Source organism: Atractosteus spatula, chromosome 12 (assembly GCF_055471065.1).
Source record: "Atractosteus spatula isolate fAtrSpa1 chromosome 12, fAtrSpa1.hap1, whole genome shotgun sequence".
In the NCBI taxonomy this organism is placed as follows: Eukaryota; Metazoa; Chordata; class Actinopteri; order Semionotiformes; family Lepisosteidae; genus Atractosteus; species Atractosteus spatula.
Window position 1 is genome coordinate 46,750,129 of NC_142717.1, and position 20,593 is coordinate 46,770,721.

Sequence of the window (20,593 nt, forward strand, 5' to 3'; positions counted from 1 at the left end):
AAAGAATGCCTCAACTGTTGCTCACAAATGCTTTCTCTTATTCGCCGTCAACACGATACTTATGAACAACAAACCTTGTTATCTCATTCATTCATTTATTCGGATTCAGGATTTCCTTTCTGTAGTACGGGAAGACCACTTCGAGGCTGCAGGGCGATGCATTTAATTCACCGTTTGTTTCCTTTCATATGTGAGGGAAAAATGCGATGGACATTTCTGGATTGGGAGATATCCTATAGTCATTTTTTTAAATTATATTTAATATATATTTCCATTGAATCAACTAAAGATCGATCGATAATCGACCGCTCTTCATAATAATTATAATAATGTAATGCTCCTCACCCATTCACAGATCACAGCTTTTTTGTTTTATGCCACAACAATCCCAGTAATAACATTTTGTTTTTGTTATTTGAAAAAAAATAGAAACTCAGTCTAATGAACTAATGTTGTAAACCTTTGCGTTAAAATATACATCTGAATTTACTGTAAAATCAAATCGATGACAACCCAGGTTGTTTTGCGTTAATGTGATTCCATTTGTGTGGCATTTACCTCTTCCAAGACACAGCATAAACATCAGCGCAGCTCTGTTCTCACAACCGAGAGTGTTCTTTATGAGTTTTTGTGTATTGATCTGAAAAGAATAATTTAAATCAACGTTTTGCGAGTATTATTGTGTTTGCTGTGAGTGTATACGCTCTCTTCATGTGTTTGTACTGAACGGTTGATCCTGACTCCGTTTAGTCTGAATGCAGTTTTGTGTAATATTCCCATTTCATTACAGATACGGGATGAGTTTAGGACGTGAGCACTACCTTAAATTATTTCAATCTAAAAACAGCATTTACAAAATTATTCAAATTACAAAATTACTTCTAATTTACACTCAGTACCTTCTCGTTACTTAATTAATCGGATATTTAAAATTCCCTCGTTTTCATTTACGAAGTTGTTCAAAAGAATTATTTTATTCTCAAAACATTTGAAGGGATCTCAATGTTTTTCTATTTTGTAACAATTTCTGTCTCTGCAAAATATCAGACGAAGGATGTTTTATTGTTATCGGCCTTGACGATACTTCACGTCTGTGTGAATTACCCGTGTGCACTTTTACAGCTTTCGCTGTTTCGTTTAATACTACAAATATTATATTGCAATATTTGTGTCTGAAATTGATCATTGTCGATTGATCAATTATTGTAGATTAAGTAAGAAGTCAGCAGCTTCTTACATCTTGTTTTATGGGCTTTGGAACAAACAATGCAGAAGTGAAAACAACTAATACATTCTCTGTTTTAACAAAAAGGATAGGAGCTTAAAAGTCGCGAATATGTAGTGTCCCTTTTACCAAACAATAATTCAATTAATATATAGATTAAGTATTAAAATTAATTTGTGCCTAAAATGGTTGCATGACCTTATGTTTCACCAACAGAAGACAGAAATAAAGATAAAATAGGATTAATTGAAGGCATTCTTGCACATCTGTAATGTCCCCCCAAAAATAAATGTATAATGAAAAATACGTGTAATCGTCTGACAATGCTCTTCAATGTTTATTAAGAGAATTTTCTATCAGTTTGAGTAACATTTCTCCTGAAAGCGTAGCAGGAGGTTATTTCAGTATGAGCTTCTGCTGCCAATTTCAAAGCTGAATCTGTTTTTGTGGTAGGGCCTAGCAGTAGTTTGATGGAATAATACTGCCATCTACCGTTCTTTTGTCGTAATAGCAGGAGATTACCAGCGCATATTTTACAGGTTTTACATACAGTTCATATCAGATCCCTTTTCCGAATTGTTCAATAACAGGGATTCATATGTAAATATATGAAATACTAACCAATATTTCACGGTCGTTAAAATGTCAACATTGATTATAAGAAACCGTGTAAAATTGGTGGTAGTGAAGAGTATTTTCATGACTTTGATAATTGTTTAGCAAGTAAATGATCACGAGGCTGGATTAATGTTTGCGTAAAGGAGGAAATGTCACAATGAATAAACGTGCAAAATGTGCGCTTTTTCTATGTGCAGTTATAACAAAGACTGCGAAGTATCTCTGGGGCCCAGTCGAAAAGAGATCAATAAAGAAAGTTATTTCCGCCAGCCTTTTGTGCAGACCTGTAGAAAACAACAAATGGATGGTCTATTCTGGAAACAGGCTAATTGTAGCTGGACAGTTGTAAACTAATTAAAAGTCAAATTCCAGACAGTATACCAGACCCTTGGTTTTATTGCGCAAGTCTCGGTACGAGCCTTTGATGTCTGCTCCATCTGCAACAGAGGGCGTCACAACATCTTAAAAAAATACTGCGAGGCTCGGGGTAATGGGGCCTCGGCGCTCCACTACGAAACAAATATGCAACAAAAAAACCCAACAACTTCTATCTCAACATGATATCCACATTGTTTTACAGATTTTTTGAAGACTTTTCAACATATTGTGTTGTGTCCTTCAGCGTTGAGGCGTTTTACACCCCATAACCGGTAACAACAGTCATTTTCTTTTATTGCCGTGTGTAGCTAACAATACCCTCTCCCAGGGCTCGCGGTCATCCGCCCTGGCCTGTTTGTGTGGATTGCAGCACCAAGGCTCATTCAGCCCGGCTTCCCAGAGCCGCGATCCTTATCGAAGTGATCACTGGCCTTTACTGCACACAGCCGTTTCACACGCATAAGAGCGACTTCAAAAGATAAAACCCAGAATGCATATCTGGCACTGTTGGAACACATTACATAAATTACGAACAGAAAACTACCAATATTACTGAATATGTTCTATTCCAAACATTCCTTCTATTGTACCACAAGAAATCTGTTGAAATCGGCAATATTTGTGATATGCGCTTAAAGCGGTTAAAAGTCACTAGCCTCACGGACCATCTTTGGTGTAATAAAGTAAGAAGAATAATTACGAATAAAGTGTTTGTATTTGCATCTTGTAGTTATAAAACTATTGAACAAAAATTTGAACAGCCAGTAAGAAAGTCGGATTACCAGTTAAAACATATTTATAGTTTTGAAAATATTTCCTCCAGTTTTTGTTTTCTCAAATTAAAAGTGGGAAAGAAAGTAATTGCTTCAAAACTGTGTGTTAAAATGCACAGCAGAGATACCCGAATTAAGAAATGAGACTTGCACATACGCGAAAGCATTTTGAGATGCATTTTTATTATTAAAATACGAACTACATTTGAAAACAGAGACGTTTGGTCATCGGGTCATGAGGTATTAATTCCACAATTTTGGCTATACAGTGATTTCTTACAAATAACTGCCCCTTAATTGTGTATATTCCAGTTTTTATTCTAACACTTGTTAAATCTTTTAAAGCGCTATGCGATAACATTAAGTTAAATCTTGAAGACTATTTTTCACGAATATAGGTAGTTTCGTGACATATAGGTAGTAAAAACATTTCATATTGTTATATAATATCTACGACATTCTCCTTTTTATTTTGACACAGAGCATATCACTATTTTTAATGTAATTAAATATATTTTGAATTAGAGTCCACTTAAACACATGCGCCCAGTAAAAAAACCAAAAACATTATTAACATTTCACTAATTATAACAACTGTACTGGTGTTTTGTTCGCTAACTTACATCTATGAGTTCTAATATTCAAAATAACAACAGCTTAAACAACGCTCCGATTTGCAACCTGAGATAAATCGAGAATCTATAATCAAAAACAGCAAAAACGACAATTTCCAGTTACAAACACTTACAACACCGAAGTCACGATTTCAAGTATGGCAGCAAACGTGTCTGCAGCACAGAAAATAATTTAGTAAGAGTACAAACCGCGGAACTGTGCAGCGCAAGGTAGTTCAATATAAAAAAAGAGTATATCGAGATAATAATAATAAAAGATGCATGATTTGGGCATGCATCTTTAAAATAAAAACAGCAAAATGTTTTAATGATATACTCTTTTTGCAGCGTTCTTTAATATCAATCGTCTTTGGGTCGTTCTTTATTGATTTTCTTCATCTTCATTCTCCTGTTTTGAAACCAGATCTTTACTTGTCTTTCAGTTAGGTTCAGGAGTCTTGCCACTTCGTATCTGCGGTCTCTGGTGAGGTACATGTTAAAGAGAAACTCCTTCTCCAGCTCTAATGTCTGGTGCTTAGTGTACGGGCAGCGCTTTTTTCTTGTCGACCTTGCATGTAGCCAGTTTGATGCGGGATTATCTGAAAAAAGAAGGTTAGAAATGTAAAACAAAACAGATAATATACGCAGGTGGTCACTAATTAAATTGATTAATCAACCCGAGTCCACTATCACATGAAATATATTGTCTAGTCTTTCAATGCCTCTCTGTCTCCATTCATAGGTCATTGCCCACTACACACACCCCTCTCCGCCCCCCCCCCCAAAAAAAAAAGTTGGCAAAAGGCAGTTTTTCTTCCTAGATTAGCTATTGAACAAATCGTCAAATCGATTAACTATTTATTAATTTAATTGAACCCTACGACGTAAAAGAAGCAAACGGAAAGAAAAATATTTTCAGAGCGTTTATGGTCAACTCTACAAATAAATAAAACACCACGTTCATTAATCTAGAACTAGTGGGGTGATATTATACTGTATCTAGCATTAGTTTTACATTTATTCAAATATGACATAATGCTAGACAAATTATTTGTCTATTATTGATTCAAATGTCCCCATCCACATACCCCTGCGGTTCCATGCAAATAAACCCTTCATACCTCGGGAGAATTCGTGTTGTTCTACCTTCACCGTGGTATATGTGTATTCAAACAGACAGCACTCACTTGTATCAGCTGCAGCTTTCTCCTCGGCCGACGCGCCCTCGCCGTTGGTGTCAGAAAAGGCCGTTTCGGTGGGATGTTCCTCTTTCTCCGCAGGAGGAGAACCGCTAGAAAACTCGGACAGGACCGCAGCGTGATTATCATACGCCGTGCAGTCACCTCTCCGGCTCAGCGGCTCGTGTTTGATCCCGTACTGCCTGTTTGACGGTAATCCGGGAAAAGGCAGAGATCCAGACAGGGGCTCTAACAGCCAAGACCGCAAGTAGCCTCCATCGGACTCCCCCGGCGGACCTTGGTGATGCACATACGGGTGGTAAACGGAGGGCACGTTGCTTGACTGCTGAGCATGAACGGGGCTCCAGGATGCGCCGAACACAGCGGGCTTCGGCTGGAAATTGCACGGGGCTAGCTCGCTGTGCTCACTCAAAGCCGGCTGCCTCGCTGGCTGAACCCCTGAACCAGAGGGGTGTCTGGGCTGGAAAAGATCCTCACTCTCGTGAAAAATGAGAGAGTCCACATAATAATTACTAAGTGTCCCTGAAGCCGACATTGCAATAAACACACACGCATCCAGCCCTACACACCCACTCACACATACACATAGACTGTTATATCTTCACAATATAAGAAACTGTAGAATTGAAGTAGCAACTTGGCCTCACAAAGAACTACAGTCAGCTAATAAGTTGAACGATTCCTGCCATTCCATTGGGCAGCAAGCCCACGTGACTGTACGGCAGAACAATAAAGAATAAATCAGTCCGCTGCCTGTTAAAGGGTCACTGTTTTCCAGTCATAATTTTTTATAGAAAGCCATATGTTTTTATGCAATGGGATATTATTTGATATACACAGTAAAGTTGATTCTAATCTAAGCCAAAAGAAATTAAAATCTCTGACTTGCAGAGGGGCTTGTAAGGGACTATTTCATGTCAACGTTAATCAATCCATCACAGGATTTTTCTTTTTTGCTGCATAACTTATAATCGTTAACCTTCACATTAAATTGTAGAGTGAATGATACCATACCACACAAACTACTGCTGAAAGCGTGTCGCCGTTAAAAACATTTTTTTCATAGCTGCATTTAAATCCCTTCTCCGGGTGTATTTTTCTACGCGAAAATGTAACTGCTGAACGACGGAGCCCAGCTAAAAGTCAGGCTCACATTTGGACCCTTGAGTTCAAGTAAGTCGGAAGTGCTTCACCCGCAGAAATAACACATTTTTGGTTTAAACGTTTCATTTTACATGCTTAGGTGATATGGAAACAGTAATAACATATGTCCGTATGAGAACATTTAATTGAAATGACTGTTTTAAAATTTAAGCTATAAGAGGCACTTTCATAAACTGAGGTAGTGTTCCAAGGCCTGACTTCAGATGAGGCTGCCTCAGTCTTGACCTTACCAGTACTGAATTATAAACATAATTAAATGTGCGCATATGCGTTTATGCTCGCAGATTTACTCGTGTGGACATAGAAAGGAGTTCGCATATATTTCATGCCAGGAAAACAAGGATGTGTGAGAATATAAGGTTTGTTTTTAAACATTTTAATCTTTTTAGTTTTTTATCGTGTCGATCACTCAGTATCGAACAAATATCTGTTATACGTACAGTCCGCCGATTTCCTTTTAGAAGAGTTACATTATATGGTACATCAGCCCAGCATGTGATAGAAATGAAGAAGTAAATACGAAATAAAATGTTCTAATAAAGCACAAAATATTTGAAATCTTAAGATCTCAGTCGCATTATTCTGTCTTCTCATTGCTGTTTAATCTTCGTACGAGCCACCTTTTAAGTTATTAACACTGGTTTTACAGTTCGTCATGTTCTGAGTCTGCTGAAATCAAGCCCGTTTGCATTCGAGAATGAACGCTGAGGCTACGGTGAACGAGTCGAATGGGTCGTCTTGTCCTTTAAGTGCAGAATTATCAGCCAAGGAAGGCACTTTTGTGATATCCCATTATTTTAATAAAATTAAAAACATCGGTTTGAAAAGCTGCACAGCAGAGTCCCGCATAAATTCGCCGGCTGTTCACTCTGTTGTCCTGACGCGAACTAATTAACTAAAATCTCGAAACTCACAAAAGGAAAAGAGCTCAAGTTTTTTCAAAGTATGTTTTCAGCCTGAGCAGAGCTACCAACTCTCCAATAAAAGAAAATTGCAAACGATTGCAAAAAGGTCATTCGGCCCCTCTGACTAATCTGGTCTGGAGTGTTTAAAGGAAAATATACAATGTGCACGCGAACAACAGAAGGAAAACCTACTTAAATCGAAATATTATTCAATATTCCAATTACTGGTTACTGAAACAATATTTTCATATGTGCACTACTATGAAAATCTAAAAAAACATTCATGAAGCAGAAACATGGCATTTTTTATTCAGACTATATAAAAATAATCTAACATTTTACATGTATATTAATAATAATAGCTGTACGCGTGTTCAGTGCTTAGCAAGGGACATTGCCTGCTGACTGCAATCGACAAATAAAGGGACGTATTTCGCGTATAATCCCCGTTTCCTGCTCTCGTTTTTGACACTAGACTATGTAATTACTTCCAATTAAAATGAAAAAACAAAAAGAGGAAGGCAGCGTTTCTTTTCATTGGCCAAAATGAATATTTACAGGGTACGTTCAGACGTTCCTGTTGATCAGTAATATTCACAGTAGCCGTGGACGTTTGAGAGTTTGAATTAATATTACATTAACCACCTAGGGTAAATATTTCAGGTAAATAAAAAAAACACAATATATGTCACCGGTAAATTAAAATACAATACTAAAGCGACATAACTGCCCAATTTGTCGTTGCAAACCCACAAAAGAATAATAAAACTACAATAAGAAACGACAGTAGATCACAACTGTACAGACAAAATAAAGGCTAGGAAGGCAACGAAAATAAAAGTGGGTCCGAAGAGAAACTGAATCAGAAGGAATCGTTCCCTTTGTCCCACCAGCAGCAAGAACACGCTGCTCAGCAGTGCACACTTTACTGCTCTGTTTATGGCCGTATCATAAAGCCCAAGAAAAAATAACCCAAAATAAGCAGAGCAACGCACGCGATGTGGAGATCAGATAATATTAAAGTTTCGTAAAAACACGATCATGTAAATATATTAATAAAACATTAATATTATCTGTGAGGTGCCATTTAATTAAAGCGGGGCGGAAAAAAGGCTGTCAAACTAGTTTCTTCTGCTGCGAGTTCCTTCATTCTCTGTGTTTCTGCAGTTTCTACAATCTGAAGGAAGATCAAGGCAACCCAATGTCACACACGAAACTGCAAAAGCGACACATTAGAAGAAAAGCGACAAAAACAGGAGCAGTGCGGATCCGTGCAGCCTCAACATAACTCAGATGGAAGAAAATACAAAATTGTGATCTAGGCACAAAAGGGAGATGTCGTTTTTAATGTGGTCGACAAGTTACATTGAATGTCAGCTAAATACTTTTTAGTGATTTTCCCGAAGATAAGAAGCTCTCCTGATCTGAACGTCGGCAACAGAGGGCCTGTTAGCTGTAGGCTTGGACTGCAGAGCCAGACCCCACGGCGCTTTGCAGGCGGTCCAGCGAGGTCGCTGTTGTACATTCTGGTGTCTGAGGCAGCTCGGAGTCTGACTCCGTCCCTGTGATCGTAACCGAGGCCTTGTGAGTCTGCATCGATTACAGCGGGTTTAAAAAGTAGCCCCGTTTCCAAGAAGTGCACGCTTCTTTTTTGTCTCTTTTGCTTGAACATGCCTTGAAGTTCACTTTAGTCCCCACAAAAAGTGATATACTTTGTGATTCACAGGCACGTCGCACGCTTCGGTCTTTAAACCTGAAGGAAAGTAGCTTTCAGTATGAATTACATTTAAAAATGCATAAAGAAATAGAGCCAGATTCCCAGAAAATAGCAATAATACTAAAAATGAAACGAAAAGGAAGAAACCAGGGTAAGAAGGAAAACACAGCCTAAGCAAATTAAGGAGTAATGAATTTAGATTACACGTGACCTTGATCGTTTCCAAACGAACACACGGAATTACAAACAAAACAGCCACTCTTCTTGGAATTAAAAATTACATCTAGGATTTTTACCGCAGTCCCAGTTTCCCCTCGGATCTGCGACGACTTTAACTGGGGCGATTAAGGCAGCTTCGTGTTGCAGGAACACGAATTGGAGCCCAACAACATGAAACTACCTAAACCACTCGACAGTCCACTTAGCGCCGTTAATACAGAAACATCACGGCGCGTTTGCCTTCCATTGGGTTAGCGAAAACAGTATATTAATATTCCACTTGAGCTTCATAGATATACAAATCTCTTTTAAATAAAATTCTGTTATTTGTAGTCCGTAGTATGTCCACAGCAAAGGAAGGAGCACATGTCAAAACACAGAGGCATTTTTGTCCTGACATAAAAACAAATTAGGGCCTCAGATAAAGATGAAATGAGCTTAGACCAGGAACAATCCTTCCTCTCACTGCCTTCCAAACATAAGAAGTGAATTAATAAGCAAAAACTGCAGACATCTGTATCTCGTCTCATTTCCATTCACGGCCGTGGCAGTGGCGAGCCCCGACAGGGAAGCTCGGAACGGTTTCGGTAAAGAAGGAGTAAGTAAGAGGTCTCCGCGCTCACCTTGAACTGCCCCAGCCTCTGATATCACCGGCTCCCCTTCCAGCTCTCGGAGAAGCCACGGCAACATGTGGCTAAAAAGAAAGCCGGTTTCCTACACTCACGCAAGGAAATCTGCTCCTCTCTGTCTCCGCAGCATTCGCTCAACTGAAACCACTCGTCCAAGACAGCAACAATCCAGATATACTAGCAAGTCATAAAACTCAACAAAGCCGACAAACCGTACAGCACTACCGCTCTATGGCCCAGACAAATTACGACCGTCTAGGTAATATTTAAATAGATCCCAACACTAATTGCGAGGCGAAACGCCAAAGCTGCTTGTGCTGAACCTCACAATTAACCTTACAAAGCAGGTAACGCAACAAACTCCGAAAAACTGAAGCATTCAACAAATAAATTCAAGAAGAAGAAAACCGCATGGCAGGAGCAATAGGGACGTATACACCGCGTATATATATTATATATTATATTTACACTTGAAACAGTACTAGGCGCCGATAATTTATTAATATCGCCAGCAGAACACTTACGCTTTCAATAGAACACCATCGTTTGCTTTATTTACACCACACCAACAATAAACTTTATTTTTTCACAGTTTAGACCGAATATAATAATTACTTCACCCCCCACCCGCCCGCTCCAGGAAAAGTAATGCTGGAAAAGCTCTGGCCAAGTCCTGCCAGGAATCTCCCTCCTGCTTCCTTCTCGGGGCGCAGTGCTTGAACACGGTTAGAGGCCCTACGAACCACCTAGCACTCACAAAAACAAAATGTACATACATTTCTACAGCGAGACTTTCGCTTGAAAGAGAGGTAAATAGTCCATCGAGTCCATCAGTATGATATGTGATCCCTCAGCTCTTGTGCAGGCAAACGTATAGCTTACTTGTATATTGCATTCTGTCCATGCGCCACCTTTTACTTCAGTGGAGCTCATAGTTCAGTCTACCAATACAGTACACAGCGATAGGATGTCAATCCAATTAATTATTTTAAAGTTTTAGGCGTAAAAGTCTCAGTTCACATCCACAAGTTGACTCGTGAGCGCGTTGTCTTTCTTTCCTCTATTATATATTATTTTCTTCACCAAGATCGTTGAAATAAAGCAAACACGTAAACGAACTACAAAAACTGGTGTTGTCTATTTAGGTCTTTTCTCGAGATGTACCGAAAGAGCGTGCGGTCCAAGACGCAGATGGAAACCGGATGGACCCCTCGTCGAAGCGAAGAAGATGCGAGGAGCCCAAGATCGAATGGACACGTGTATCACGAAAAGCTAAAATTCGCTGTTAGCTCGCGGATTCTGTTTTCTCTGCTCATTTTCTTCAGTTTCATTCGACGGTTTTGAAACCAGATTTTGACTTGTCTGTCCGTCAGGTGGACACTGCGGCTGATCTCTAGGCGCCGCTCTCGAGTCAGGTACATGTTGAAGAGGAACTCCTTCTCCAGCTCCAGGGTCTGGTGTTTGGTGTAGGGGCAGCGCTTCTTCCTTCCGCTCTTCGCTGTCAGCCAGTTCGCCGTGTTTTCGTTTTTCGAGTCTCCTTATGAAAAAAGAAGGGGGATATTAGTACGTGTAGGCCTGTCAATTTTGTTAAATTTGTTCCATCTATTAACAGTCAATTTGCATTCAATCTTTTGTTATATAACAATAATAAAAACATTATTATTATTGACACTAATAATAATAACAACCGCCTTGACTACGGTTTTATTATGTAAATGCATACGTATTTATTAAATATATTTATGTAGGCATATGAATAAAATCGTTCCAGTTTCCAAGTCCAAGTGTGACGTGTTTTGAGCAAAATTAATAAAGAATTATCCTGAAAAATAAGACGTTATGCGTTCGAGCAAATAAGAGGGAACAACACGTCTGTCTGACTAATGAAGTCTGACATTTTTAAATACTCTCTTTTGCCCTGCGCGTTATGGCATCATATGCTGTATAACCCACCATGTATATAAATCGATCTTTGCGTTTCATATAGACGTCAATGTAAACGTGTCGCTCTGGACGGTCTGCTTTGTTTCTTGCTGTAAATTGAAAACGAAGGCTTTGTGAAATGAAAAAAATGATTGATTTGAGCAAATGGTTTAAAGCAAAAGGGGATTGATTGCACTGTTCAAAATTGTTCGGAATCATAAAAAGATTTTATACCTTTTATAGACTTATTTATTGAACGTCTTTCGTGTTCTTTGGGCATTAAAACAAAAAAAAACACATTTCAGTTTTGCGGTTGACTGAAATTATTGTCAACAATTCCAGCTATATATTTACTGAATTGATTTACTTTTACTCAGAACGATGGAATCCTGCTATAGACTTTAAAGACGACGGTCTTTTTTACAGGGTGTTCACGCCCAAATATAAAAAAGTTCACAAGGTCACTTCAGTCTCGCTTTTCCCCATACCTGTCGCTGAACGCGCTGCCGGGATGGCGGGTCACCTACCTTTTGCGGCTTTGCCAGGACTTGTTTGGCTATTTTCTGTGGGGTCTGGGGACGATTCTTCCGCCGACGAGCAGACTCGGGTGTCCTCTTGCCTTTGGGGACCGGACGCTAAACTGGCGGAGGAAGCTTCGCCAACGCCTCTCCGAGCCGGTTCCACCGAGGCGGAAGAAGACGGCGGCGTGTCGAAGCGCACCGGCGGCTGCACAACAAACTGAGCGGAGCTGGGCTGGACACCCTGATAGACCTTGGAAGTTGTATAAGTCTGAGACAGGCGGAAGTAACCAGGTACAGGAACCGTGCCGCTGTCACTGACAGCGCAGGAGCCAGGTGTCAGCCTCGAATAGGAGAGGTCTTCTGCAGCTGATCCTTTTGGACACTTCTCTGACTCGTAAAGGCAATACGCGCTCTCCTCTTTAATGTTCGGGGAGAAGGAGCAAGGCGCTACCTGCTGACTCGCAGGCGGATCCAAACGGCACGACCGCGGAGGATCCATCCACAGCTCCATCGCCGGCATGTACGGGCTGGACGTGGGGACCATGTTCGGAGAACTCCCCTCGTTCCGCTTGCTCAGTCCTGGAAAAAACCCACAGTTCGGTAGTCCGTAAGGCAACTCGGAAGCCGGTGGCAAGTACACGCTACTACCCTGATAGTAGGCTCCTCCGCCCTCGGCTCGGCTGGCACTAATCAAGGAATCTACTAAAAACGAGTTTCCAGCCGGGCTGTCTGAGCATGACATTGTTGTGGTATAATTTGGCGAAGGGAGAAGATAGCCCTTTCTGGCTGACATTTCTTGTGCAAAACATGCTGAATATGATTACAGATACCCCCACTGCACGGTACAAGCAGACGACCAATAGAAGCTAGGATTCACTGGCGACTCCTCCCATTAGGAGCTCCGCTGTGGCAAGAGGTCATATGTATCTATGCCTTCAGTAAGAATAGAAAATTCAGAAAGTTAATATCCCATCAGCCTGATTTGAAATCACAAAACTGCAAGCGAAATATCGAGCTTTATAAGACACGGAAGAGTTGTTTCCTTTTAAAGACATACAGGGTTACACACGTGAGTCAACTTTCATGGACTAAAATGAATGAAAACCTACGCGGATTCAAGACCTTGGAGACGCGTGCGCACGTTTGTGAACGTCTTTTCCCAATGCACTAAAGTGAACCGCAAAAACAGAAAATTTAAAAACACACGTTTACAGGCTATACAAAAAATACAGAAGTATTCGTAATCAATTTTAAAAAAACGGGACATACAGGTTAGTGGAGATGGTATTGCTCGTTTATTTATTCTATGTGTGGTATAAATCTCTTGCAAAAAGTTTCACAGGGGCCTACGCAAAAATAAGGCACTCAATATAACTGATCACCACATTGTCGCCATAATTGTATTTATTATATTATTACTAAAAATACCATTTCACATGTAATGTGATTAACAGACACGAAAATCAACTGAAATGCAATAAAAATAAAAAACCTAGCGCTCGGTGATGAAAACCGAAAAAAAAAATAGCAAGCAAAGGTGTATGTTTGTATTATTATGATAAAACAATTATCAAAAGATTGTATCACCGTGTGCATATAGAACGGAATTTTATTTAATGTATTCGTGTGTTTTACCTGCCTTTAAAGTATGTTCCGATTTGGAGACTGCAGAAGTTGTCTTTGCGATTAACCATCTGTAAGCTGTGCAGCCCAGTAAAGAATGCCAAAAATAAATGAAGTGTATTTTACCAAGGAATTTACTTATGTGTGTTAATACGACATGTTTCTGTCTCTTGATACTGGTCAGAATAATTCACAAGCCTCCGCGCTTTCCTGATCTGATTTAGAAAGAGGCGCGTGTCGCCCGGCGGATTACGGCCCGGAGTGTTTATGTGTTTATGAACAAACCTTCGCCAGAACCTCTGTCAGACTGCTGTCATTGCTGGCGGAATTCATGCCATGTGGGGGATAATTGCAACAGGGCCGAACTTAAAGATTATGAAAGGGGCTAGTTTTGCCAATGTATTGATCTGTGGAATCAAATTAGATTTTTTTTTTACCGCGTAAAAGATAAGATTTTTTTTTAAAACCTTCACCTATGGCAAAATGCAGACTGAATTTCGTGCTTGACGATGCTCCGCCGTCATCAAAACAAAATTAAAACTCGCATGACAATTACTGCTGGCTCGAATATAACATAATATAGTAGATAATGCTTTTGAATTGATTTGATTCTGGGCGGTTGACCCGTCTGGAATCGTGTTAATGTACCGCTGGGTTGCCTGTTGTTATTGTGTGGTATTTTGCCTTACATGGTGCGAGTAAACAAAGCGCTCAGAACGGGGCGCCTTCTCCCCGGTTGTTTTTAGCCTAGATCGTGAACTTAATGCATCCAGCCTGAGCAACGGCTTGCATTCCTCGCGCTCCTGGGCCGCTTTTGGAAACACCATCGCCAGTAATTCCCCAATCCGGACTGTCATTGCCTTCAACGAATATACGAACATGCATATATAAATATATAATGGAAAGTAATATTAAAATTCAAGTGTGTTGGATGTGAATTAGCTAACGTTTAAGAAACGTGTCTATTTTCTGTAAAAAAAACTTGCATGCACGAAAAAGAACTGTATGCATTAAAAATAATTGTTTTATGTTGGTCAAGAAGATGTAAGTAAACGACAGTGTATTTACGAGTCTTATACGAACACATCACAAGCGCCACACACATTTTATATCACGTTTATTAGTATTACACATACAGGTATGTAATACTAATAACATGAACCATTTCTTTTTAATAGGTTCGCTAAAACATCGACATCTTTTGCTAAGAGTATCACATTTCGTGGTCAAAAGCATCGTTATGTATTATAATGTAGCGTTTTATTGCGCGGAGCGGAAGCTTTAATTTTGCACAAGAGACAATGGAGAAAAAATCCCACGCGCTCAAGCTCAGTCAGGTGGGTTTTATAACTGAAATAGACACTAACAAGTCTGTAAAATAACACATGGTTTTATGTATTTTTCCTCTTTTGATTACAGACAATAAAAATTACACCAAATTCCCGTCTAACAACAATTTTAAGAGATTGGTGCACTGCGCATTTTTGTAAAAGTAAAACGGCTGAAAATTAGTAAAGTATCCTATATTTCTTTGATCAAGACATTTTTTATCTATGCACAGTTTTGAGGAAACTTTACTATATTTATACATTTATATTTTGCATTATAATGTTCTACTTTGTTACTAAAGTTTTTTTTCTGAATATAATTAGCAGTAACTAAGATTCACTTATTGATTGAAGATGGTATGTAATACAAAATCCCATTTCAGCTGCCTTAACTGAACGATAAAGGATTATATAACACTCGCTGATTTTCACTAAGGGTGTTTGGTGGAAATTGATCAACTCAAGCAGTGAATTCTTGAGTATCTTCAGCCGTCAGATTGAACAACTCTTATTCATTTTCAGCATTTTATTTAAAACGAAGGCTTCTTTCTGCAATGTGTCTCTTTCCCAATTTGCTGTATATAAGTATGCTTTTCTCCCATCTACGGTTAATTTTAATAAAAGATATTCCTAAACAGAACACTTCTTCAGTTTAATAGAGAGATTTTGAAGCGAGCTTCAGCTCCTCACCAGCTGAAACGTACTTAAAGCGGACGGATGAAAACTATTATGAAACAGTTATAAATCAGAAGGAAAAATCCTTTTAGTAGCCTAATTTACTTCCAGTGTAGTCACCGGATGACAGATGGATAGACAGATTATTTTGTGAGAATACGAGACGAGGTGAACAAAAAACATGAAGTCCGAACACGAAGCCATGCCTCTTAAGTAAATAGCACTACTCCAATATTAAGATGCATCTTTCTAAAATTCTATAATGAAGGTATCTATTTTAGATTTTCGAAACATTTTACCTGAATGCGAGTTTTCGTTACAATCGTAAGGCAATGCGGGCGCCGGCGGTTTGCACACGGGTAGGGGATCCTGCCATCATTTCAAATCCACGGCCGTGACATTGATCTAAAGGGTGCCACCGTGTGGCCAAACGTCCGTAGGTAAAGATCATTGAATATTCCTGTCACTGCAGGGCGCCGAAAGCGCATTCACGAATGAAGGCCGAATGAGGCGAGTGCATGGCGTTTCTCCTGTTCCATTCCTCGTTTTTAACTCCTTAGTAACAGTTAATAACCTTGGTCTCAGACATTTTATTGCACTGCACTCCAATTCTACAAATGCTCCAGACTCAGACAGGGTTTATGGCCGGGTTGCTACAGCAACAGGGAGGATGTGCTGTAATTAGATCGGATTCCACAGGTCCTTGAAGGATGTGTTCGGAGGCCGGACCGTCTCGGGCAGCGTGAACCATAAACTCCAGGTCGTCTTTATTAAAGGCTCTTCTCTGCTAGAGTTGTACACCGTCCCTATTTTAGCAATACACTCAAAACACTGTTTCTAAACCGCAAATATAGGAATCTTTATTAATACACGAGCACACATTAAGACAGAATTGAGAGAATGACACCTACGTCACTGGCAGGGGGGCGGGGGTCGGGCTCTGCATGTTGTCTTCTGCCCCAAGGTGATGTCCATAGTGATACAGAAGTTCAAAGCCAATTAAATTAGACATTAAATTGCGGATTCGTGTGATCTTTAACGAGTTTTACAGTGATCACGTGTAATGGTACCCAAATGGGCAAAACAAAATCCGCCGTTTGATGAATCTGACAAATCTTCCTTTAAGGCAAACAGAATCAGACGAAATCAATTTGAGATTTTTTTAAACAGAGGTTTAAAAAATTTTGCGTTTCTCTCAATTACAGAGTCACCAGTAAGTTGCCACACTGTACAATTATGGGACTTCATACGCATAACATTTTCTTTTGGTATCAGTTCATTCCAGATGGTTAACGTGTCATGAAATGAAAGGCCTCCGTGCTTTCCTCTCTTTGTGAGACCTTTTCTTTCAATACTTATCCAATTACCGTGTAATGGAGATTATTAAGAAACAGTAAATGTCCAAAATATTTGATAATTAATTCGATATACATGGTTTTTCCCAGTGCGGGTAAACATTTTGTGATCTCAGATTTTACCTCAAATCCTGTTTTGCTTGTAGCAAGTCGCTCACAATGATGCATTTAATCGTTTTTCCTTAATCATTGAAGAACATTTTGTATTGCCAAAGCATATTATTTTTATCTGGGGCTTAAATCTAAGAAAAATCAAGGAAGGGTTAAATAAGAATAGGGATCTTACGCAATTCATTTTTATTGTTACTGCTTGCGCTGGGTGAATAAGCGCAGAGAATAGATTGTGATGACACAGAATGTTCTGTATTTACAAAGAAATTGCAATGGTAATCTCAAAGAAGTGAATACTCCAGACAAAAATAAATACTTTCAGACAGAACATTCTGACTGAAGCATTACAATCCAGAAGTTAAAGATCTAACTGCTGTGTCTGCAGGCACATGTACAAACATTTTGAATTTACAGTGATTGTGCAACGATCTCCATGTATATAGTAACGGAACGGTTTCCCTTTGTCACAAAAAGACTGAATATAATCTCAGGCGCACATATGTGTATTCTTCGGTTTATGATAAAGGAAAACACGCAAATATCATACTCTGTTCAAGCAACATAATCATTACTACGTTAAGACATTTCTGCTTGTAACATACCTGTTTCGTGCTCTGAAAGTAAACATTTAACTGGATAAATTTATGTCTCTGTGTACAGTACATTGCACAAACGCGAAACTTAAACTTGCGATAAAATAGGTTTTTAATATTTACATTTAGATTTTCTGCTGCGGGTATATTTGTAATTCGTATGGTAACAAAGCCACATAAAGTAGGCCCACCACAATAGTCAGGAAACGGAGAGCTCACATGGGCATTTACGGGAATCAATGGTATATCAAAGCGCCCTTTTGGTGCTACAAACGTCACTTAATATTGGAAGTTAAAAATATACAGATTAAACATTTTAAAATAGAGTGGTGAACAGTATAATGTATCTGTGTGATCAAACATTAATAGTATATCCACTGCTTTTTGTGGTTTACACTAAGGTCCGTGGCCAGAAATATGGTGTCAGTATTAAAATGTACGTTGGGTCTCTGTCCGCCATCGATTTATCATAGCTTATCCGACAAAACAACAAGGAAAAGTAATGCAGACTCGGGTCTCTGATTTACAAACGCCCACTGGCGGTCTCAAATATAAGCTTTGTAGCCGAAGACTGTCAAAGATGTATTTTAATATACAGAAATAAATCGGTTCTGTATTCAGGAGTGCCGTAAAATAAACGAGGTCATAAAGAATAGAAGGGAAATGCGCTCCAGTTATTTGTTACAGCAAATGTACAAATGAAGTCAGAAAGTCCACTTTTAAATGGTCTTTTCGTAGTTTGGAGACAGGAATCTGTAGCCTCGAACTTGAAATTAACCGTTTCATCTCGGTCTTATCACAACAGGAGGAGAGAAGGTGTGTCAGTGGAACTCGCAGTCTTAAAGCAGCGGATTAGTGGTATAGTATTGTAATCGATCTCTGTTCAATTTCTTTTCCTTCATTCTTCTGTTCTGAAACCAAATTTTTACTTGGCGGTCGGTGAGGTTGAGCATTCTTGAGAGCTGGAGACGCTTTTCTTTGTTAATATAAACACTGAAGAAGAATTCTCTTTCTAATTCTCTGATTTGGTACTTCGTGTAGGGGCATCTCTTCTTCCGAGTGCGCTGACCACCTGTAATAAAGCGAAAAGAAAGAAAGCATTAAGTTAGCTGGAAGAGCTGGGACACAAAACGTGCGTTTTAAAAATGCAGATTAGCATCTAAAAAGAATCAATGGTTCTTTTAGATTCTTTTAGATTTAGAATCTTTTAGATTCAAAGAATCTAAAAAAGAAGCCCGGCCGAACCTAAACTGATAACATTGCAAAATTCTTTGATGAGATTTTATTTTCAGAAATATTTTTTGTCCGTCTCACAGAACCACGTAATACTTTGTAATTTCTTATTTAAGCAACAAGGAACCGCAATCCCGAATGATTAAAAATTCACAAATATGCAAACTATTTCAAAAGTAAAATACACTGTATTATTATTATTATTATTATTATTATTATTATTAAGAGCAAAATTGACAGCCAGTTTTCCTAATATAAAGCGGTGGTGTACATTAAAACAAATAAATACACAATCAAAGAAAGTAACATTCTGTTCAAATCTATAGGTATAAAACACAATTATTTCGCAATCTGAAGAACACTTTAGAAATATACCACTGCACGATATCGCCATTCAGTCGGCCCTTCGTGTGTTTTAATAATCCCTTGTACGATACATTAAAACCGCATGAATCTCTTCTACATATTCTGTGAAAACATACCGAGTACGAATGTTACAAAACGTTACAAAAAATGAGACCAAATAACAATAACGATAATAATAATCTCACCTACCAGAAGCGCCACTTATACTATCAAGACAATATATTTCAAAACGTTCTGAAATCAATAGGCTACTTTTCTAAATCCAGCAATTGGCCCGAGGTATTTCACGGCCAATTTCAATCCCAAGCACGTGATCATGCAGTTTATAACAAAGTTTTGTTGGGGAAATCTACAGGCCCTCCATAAACCTTATATGCTTATAAAACAGCATATAAAATTTTTAACAGCAGCGCGCTAGATTGCAAAGTTTCTCTCATAACTGGGGCGCTGTCTTTATACGTACTGGTGTTGTTAGATTTTTCCTCATTGTTGCCGGAAGAGGACTCGGGGCTGCTGCTCTCTTCTCTCCGCTCTTTCGCCTCTGTCTCCCCGTATGTGTCAGACCCGGGCATTGCAGTAGTAGGTAATTTGCTGGTATTTTTATCTCCAGGATAGTCGGATGGCTGGTGTTCCGCGTTTCCGTACGCCGTCTCGAAAAACTGGTCAAAAGCTTGGGGCAAGACACCGTTTCTTCCCACACCGCTGTAGAAATTGGACGCGGAGTTGGAGCTTGAATGGTAGACAGTGGAGCTGTTTTTCGCGAACATTTCCCCCATGGTTGTAGGGGCAGGTAGGCAGTCCCTGTGCATGATCTCCTCAGCTGAATAGCAATGGGAGAGATTGCTTCTGTGATGCCACTTACTGGAGGCATCAATGGCATAGTCCCTGAAGGTTACTTCTCTCACAGGCTGAACCTGGGGCAGGTTAGATGAATAGGAGTACGTCATGGGGCGAGAAGACGGGGTCTGGGGTAAAAAAGAAGGGAGGCTGGAGAAATCAGCACCCGAGACGTAGTACGTGCAACTGGGTAAATACATGTTAGAACCAACAGAAACCCGCTCATCAAAATCCATCATTACTCTACCTTGGGCTCTCCTCAATAGCCGTTCTCAACATGGTTCTCCTTCGCTGCTGCTCCTGCCTCTTTGAAGCAGATCCGCGGAGTAAAAATTTGGAGACGTAAGCTGACGTGGAGATCCATCTCCATCCATTACAGGGAGGTGCAGGTCATGTGATCGCAGGCAGAAATTGACAGATTTTTTTTTCTCGTGTGTGAGCGTGCCTGCATGTGTGCGTGTGCGTGTGCGTGTGTGTGTGAGTACACGCGCGTGCACGTGAGTGTGTGTTAGAGGTATTTCCTTCTTCTGCGCTGAACAGGAGTTTTTCCTTCTTTGTTCGGGTTGTGGCTAAGGCTGTAGTTTTAA

General features: G+C 39.5%; 3 protein-coding genes across 5 annotated transcripts; all 3 read right to left on the reverse strand.

Moving 5' to 3' along the window:
• Positions 1–3,172: 3,172 nt before the first annotated feature.
• Positions 3,173–5,517, reverse strand: hoxa9b (homeobox A9b). The gene is made up of 2 exons (XM_088929288.1): positions 4,796–5,517; positions 3,173–4,207 (listed from the first exon to the last, which is right to left on the reverse strand). The coding sequence occupies exons 1-2, from the start codon at positions 5,340–5,342 to the stop codon at positions 3,969–3,971; spliced, it is 786 nt and encodes a 261-aa protein (XP_088785414.1). The 5' UTR covers positions 5,343–5,517; the 3' UTR covers positions 3,173–3,968.
• Positions 5,518–9,938: 4,421 nt separating this feature from the next.
• On the reverse strand, positions 9,939–12,705 carry hoxa10b (homeobox A10b). Of its 2 annotated transcripts, XM_088929383.1 has the most exons (3): positions 11,892–12,705; positions 11,395–11,474; positions 10,795–10,978 (listed from the first exon to the last, which is right to left on the reverse strand). In XM_088929383.1, exons 1-3 carry the CDS (start codon positions 12,676–12,678, stop codon positions 10,943–10,945), a joined length of 903 nt encoding a protein of 300 aa, XP_088785509.1. In that variant the 5' UTR covers positions 12,679–12,705; the 3' UTR covers positions 10,795–10,942. The 2 variants fall into 2 exon arrangements, with proteins under 2 accessions (XP_088785508.1, XP_088785509.1); XM_088929382.1 differs by lacking the exon at positions 11,395–11,474 and having other exon boundaries at positions 9,939–10,978.
• A 4,959-nt stretch (positions 12,706–17,664) lies between these two features.
• Positions 17,665–20,406, reverse strand: LOC148823233 (homeobox protein Hox-A11b-like). Of its 2 annotated transcripts, XM_088929826.1 has the most exons (3): positions 20,254–20,393; positions 19,633–20,134; positions 17,665–18,642 (listed from the first exon to the last, which is right to left on the reverse strand). In XM_088929826.1, exons 2-3 carry the CDS (start codon positions 20,114–20,116, stop codon positions 18,410–18,412), a joined length of 717 nt encoding a protein of 238 aa, XP_088785952.1. In that variant the 5' UTR covers positions 20,117–20,134; positions 20,254–20,393; the 3' UTR covers positions 17,665–18,409. The 2 variants fall into 2 exon arrangements, with proteins under 2 accessions (XP_088785952.1, XP_088785951.1); XM_088929825.1 differs by having other exon boundaries at positions 19,633–20,406.
• Positions 20,407–20,593: the final 187 nt, after the last annotated feature.

Excerpts from the sequence above, each read along its gene's own strand:
- hoxa9b (XM_088929288.1), bottom strand. The coding sequence starts at position 5,342 with ATGTCGGCTTCAGGGACACTTAGTAATTATTATGTGGACTCTCTCATT. Across the intron at positions 4,208-4,795 it reads GAAAGCTGCAGCTGATACAA|ATAATCCCGCATCAAACTGG; the intron begins GTGAGTGCTGTC and ends TTCTTTTTTCAG.
- hoxa10b (XM_088929382.1), bottom strand. The coding sequence starts at position 12,678 with ATGTCAGCCAGAAAGGGCTATCTTCTCCCTTCGCCAAATTATACCACA. Across the intron at positions 10,979-11,891 it reads TCCTGGCAAAGCCGCAAAAG|GAGACTCGAAAAACGAAAAC; the intron begins GTAGGTGACCCG and ends TTTTTTCATAAG.
- LOC148823233 (XM_088929825.1), bottom strand. The coding sequence starts at position 20,245 with ATGATGGATTTTGATGAGCGGGTTTCTGTTGGTTCTAACATGTATTTA. Across the intron at positions 18,643-19,632 it reads GGAAAAATCTAACAACACCA|GTGGTCAGCGCACTCGGAAG; the intron begins GTACGTATAAAG and ends GCTTTATTACAG.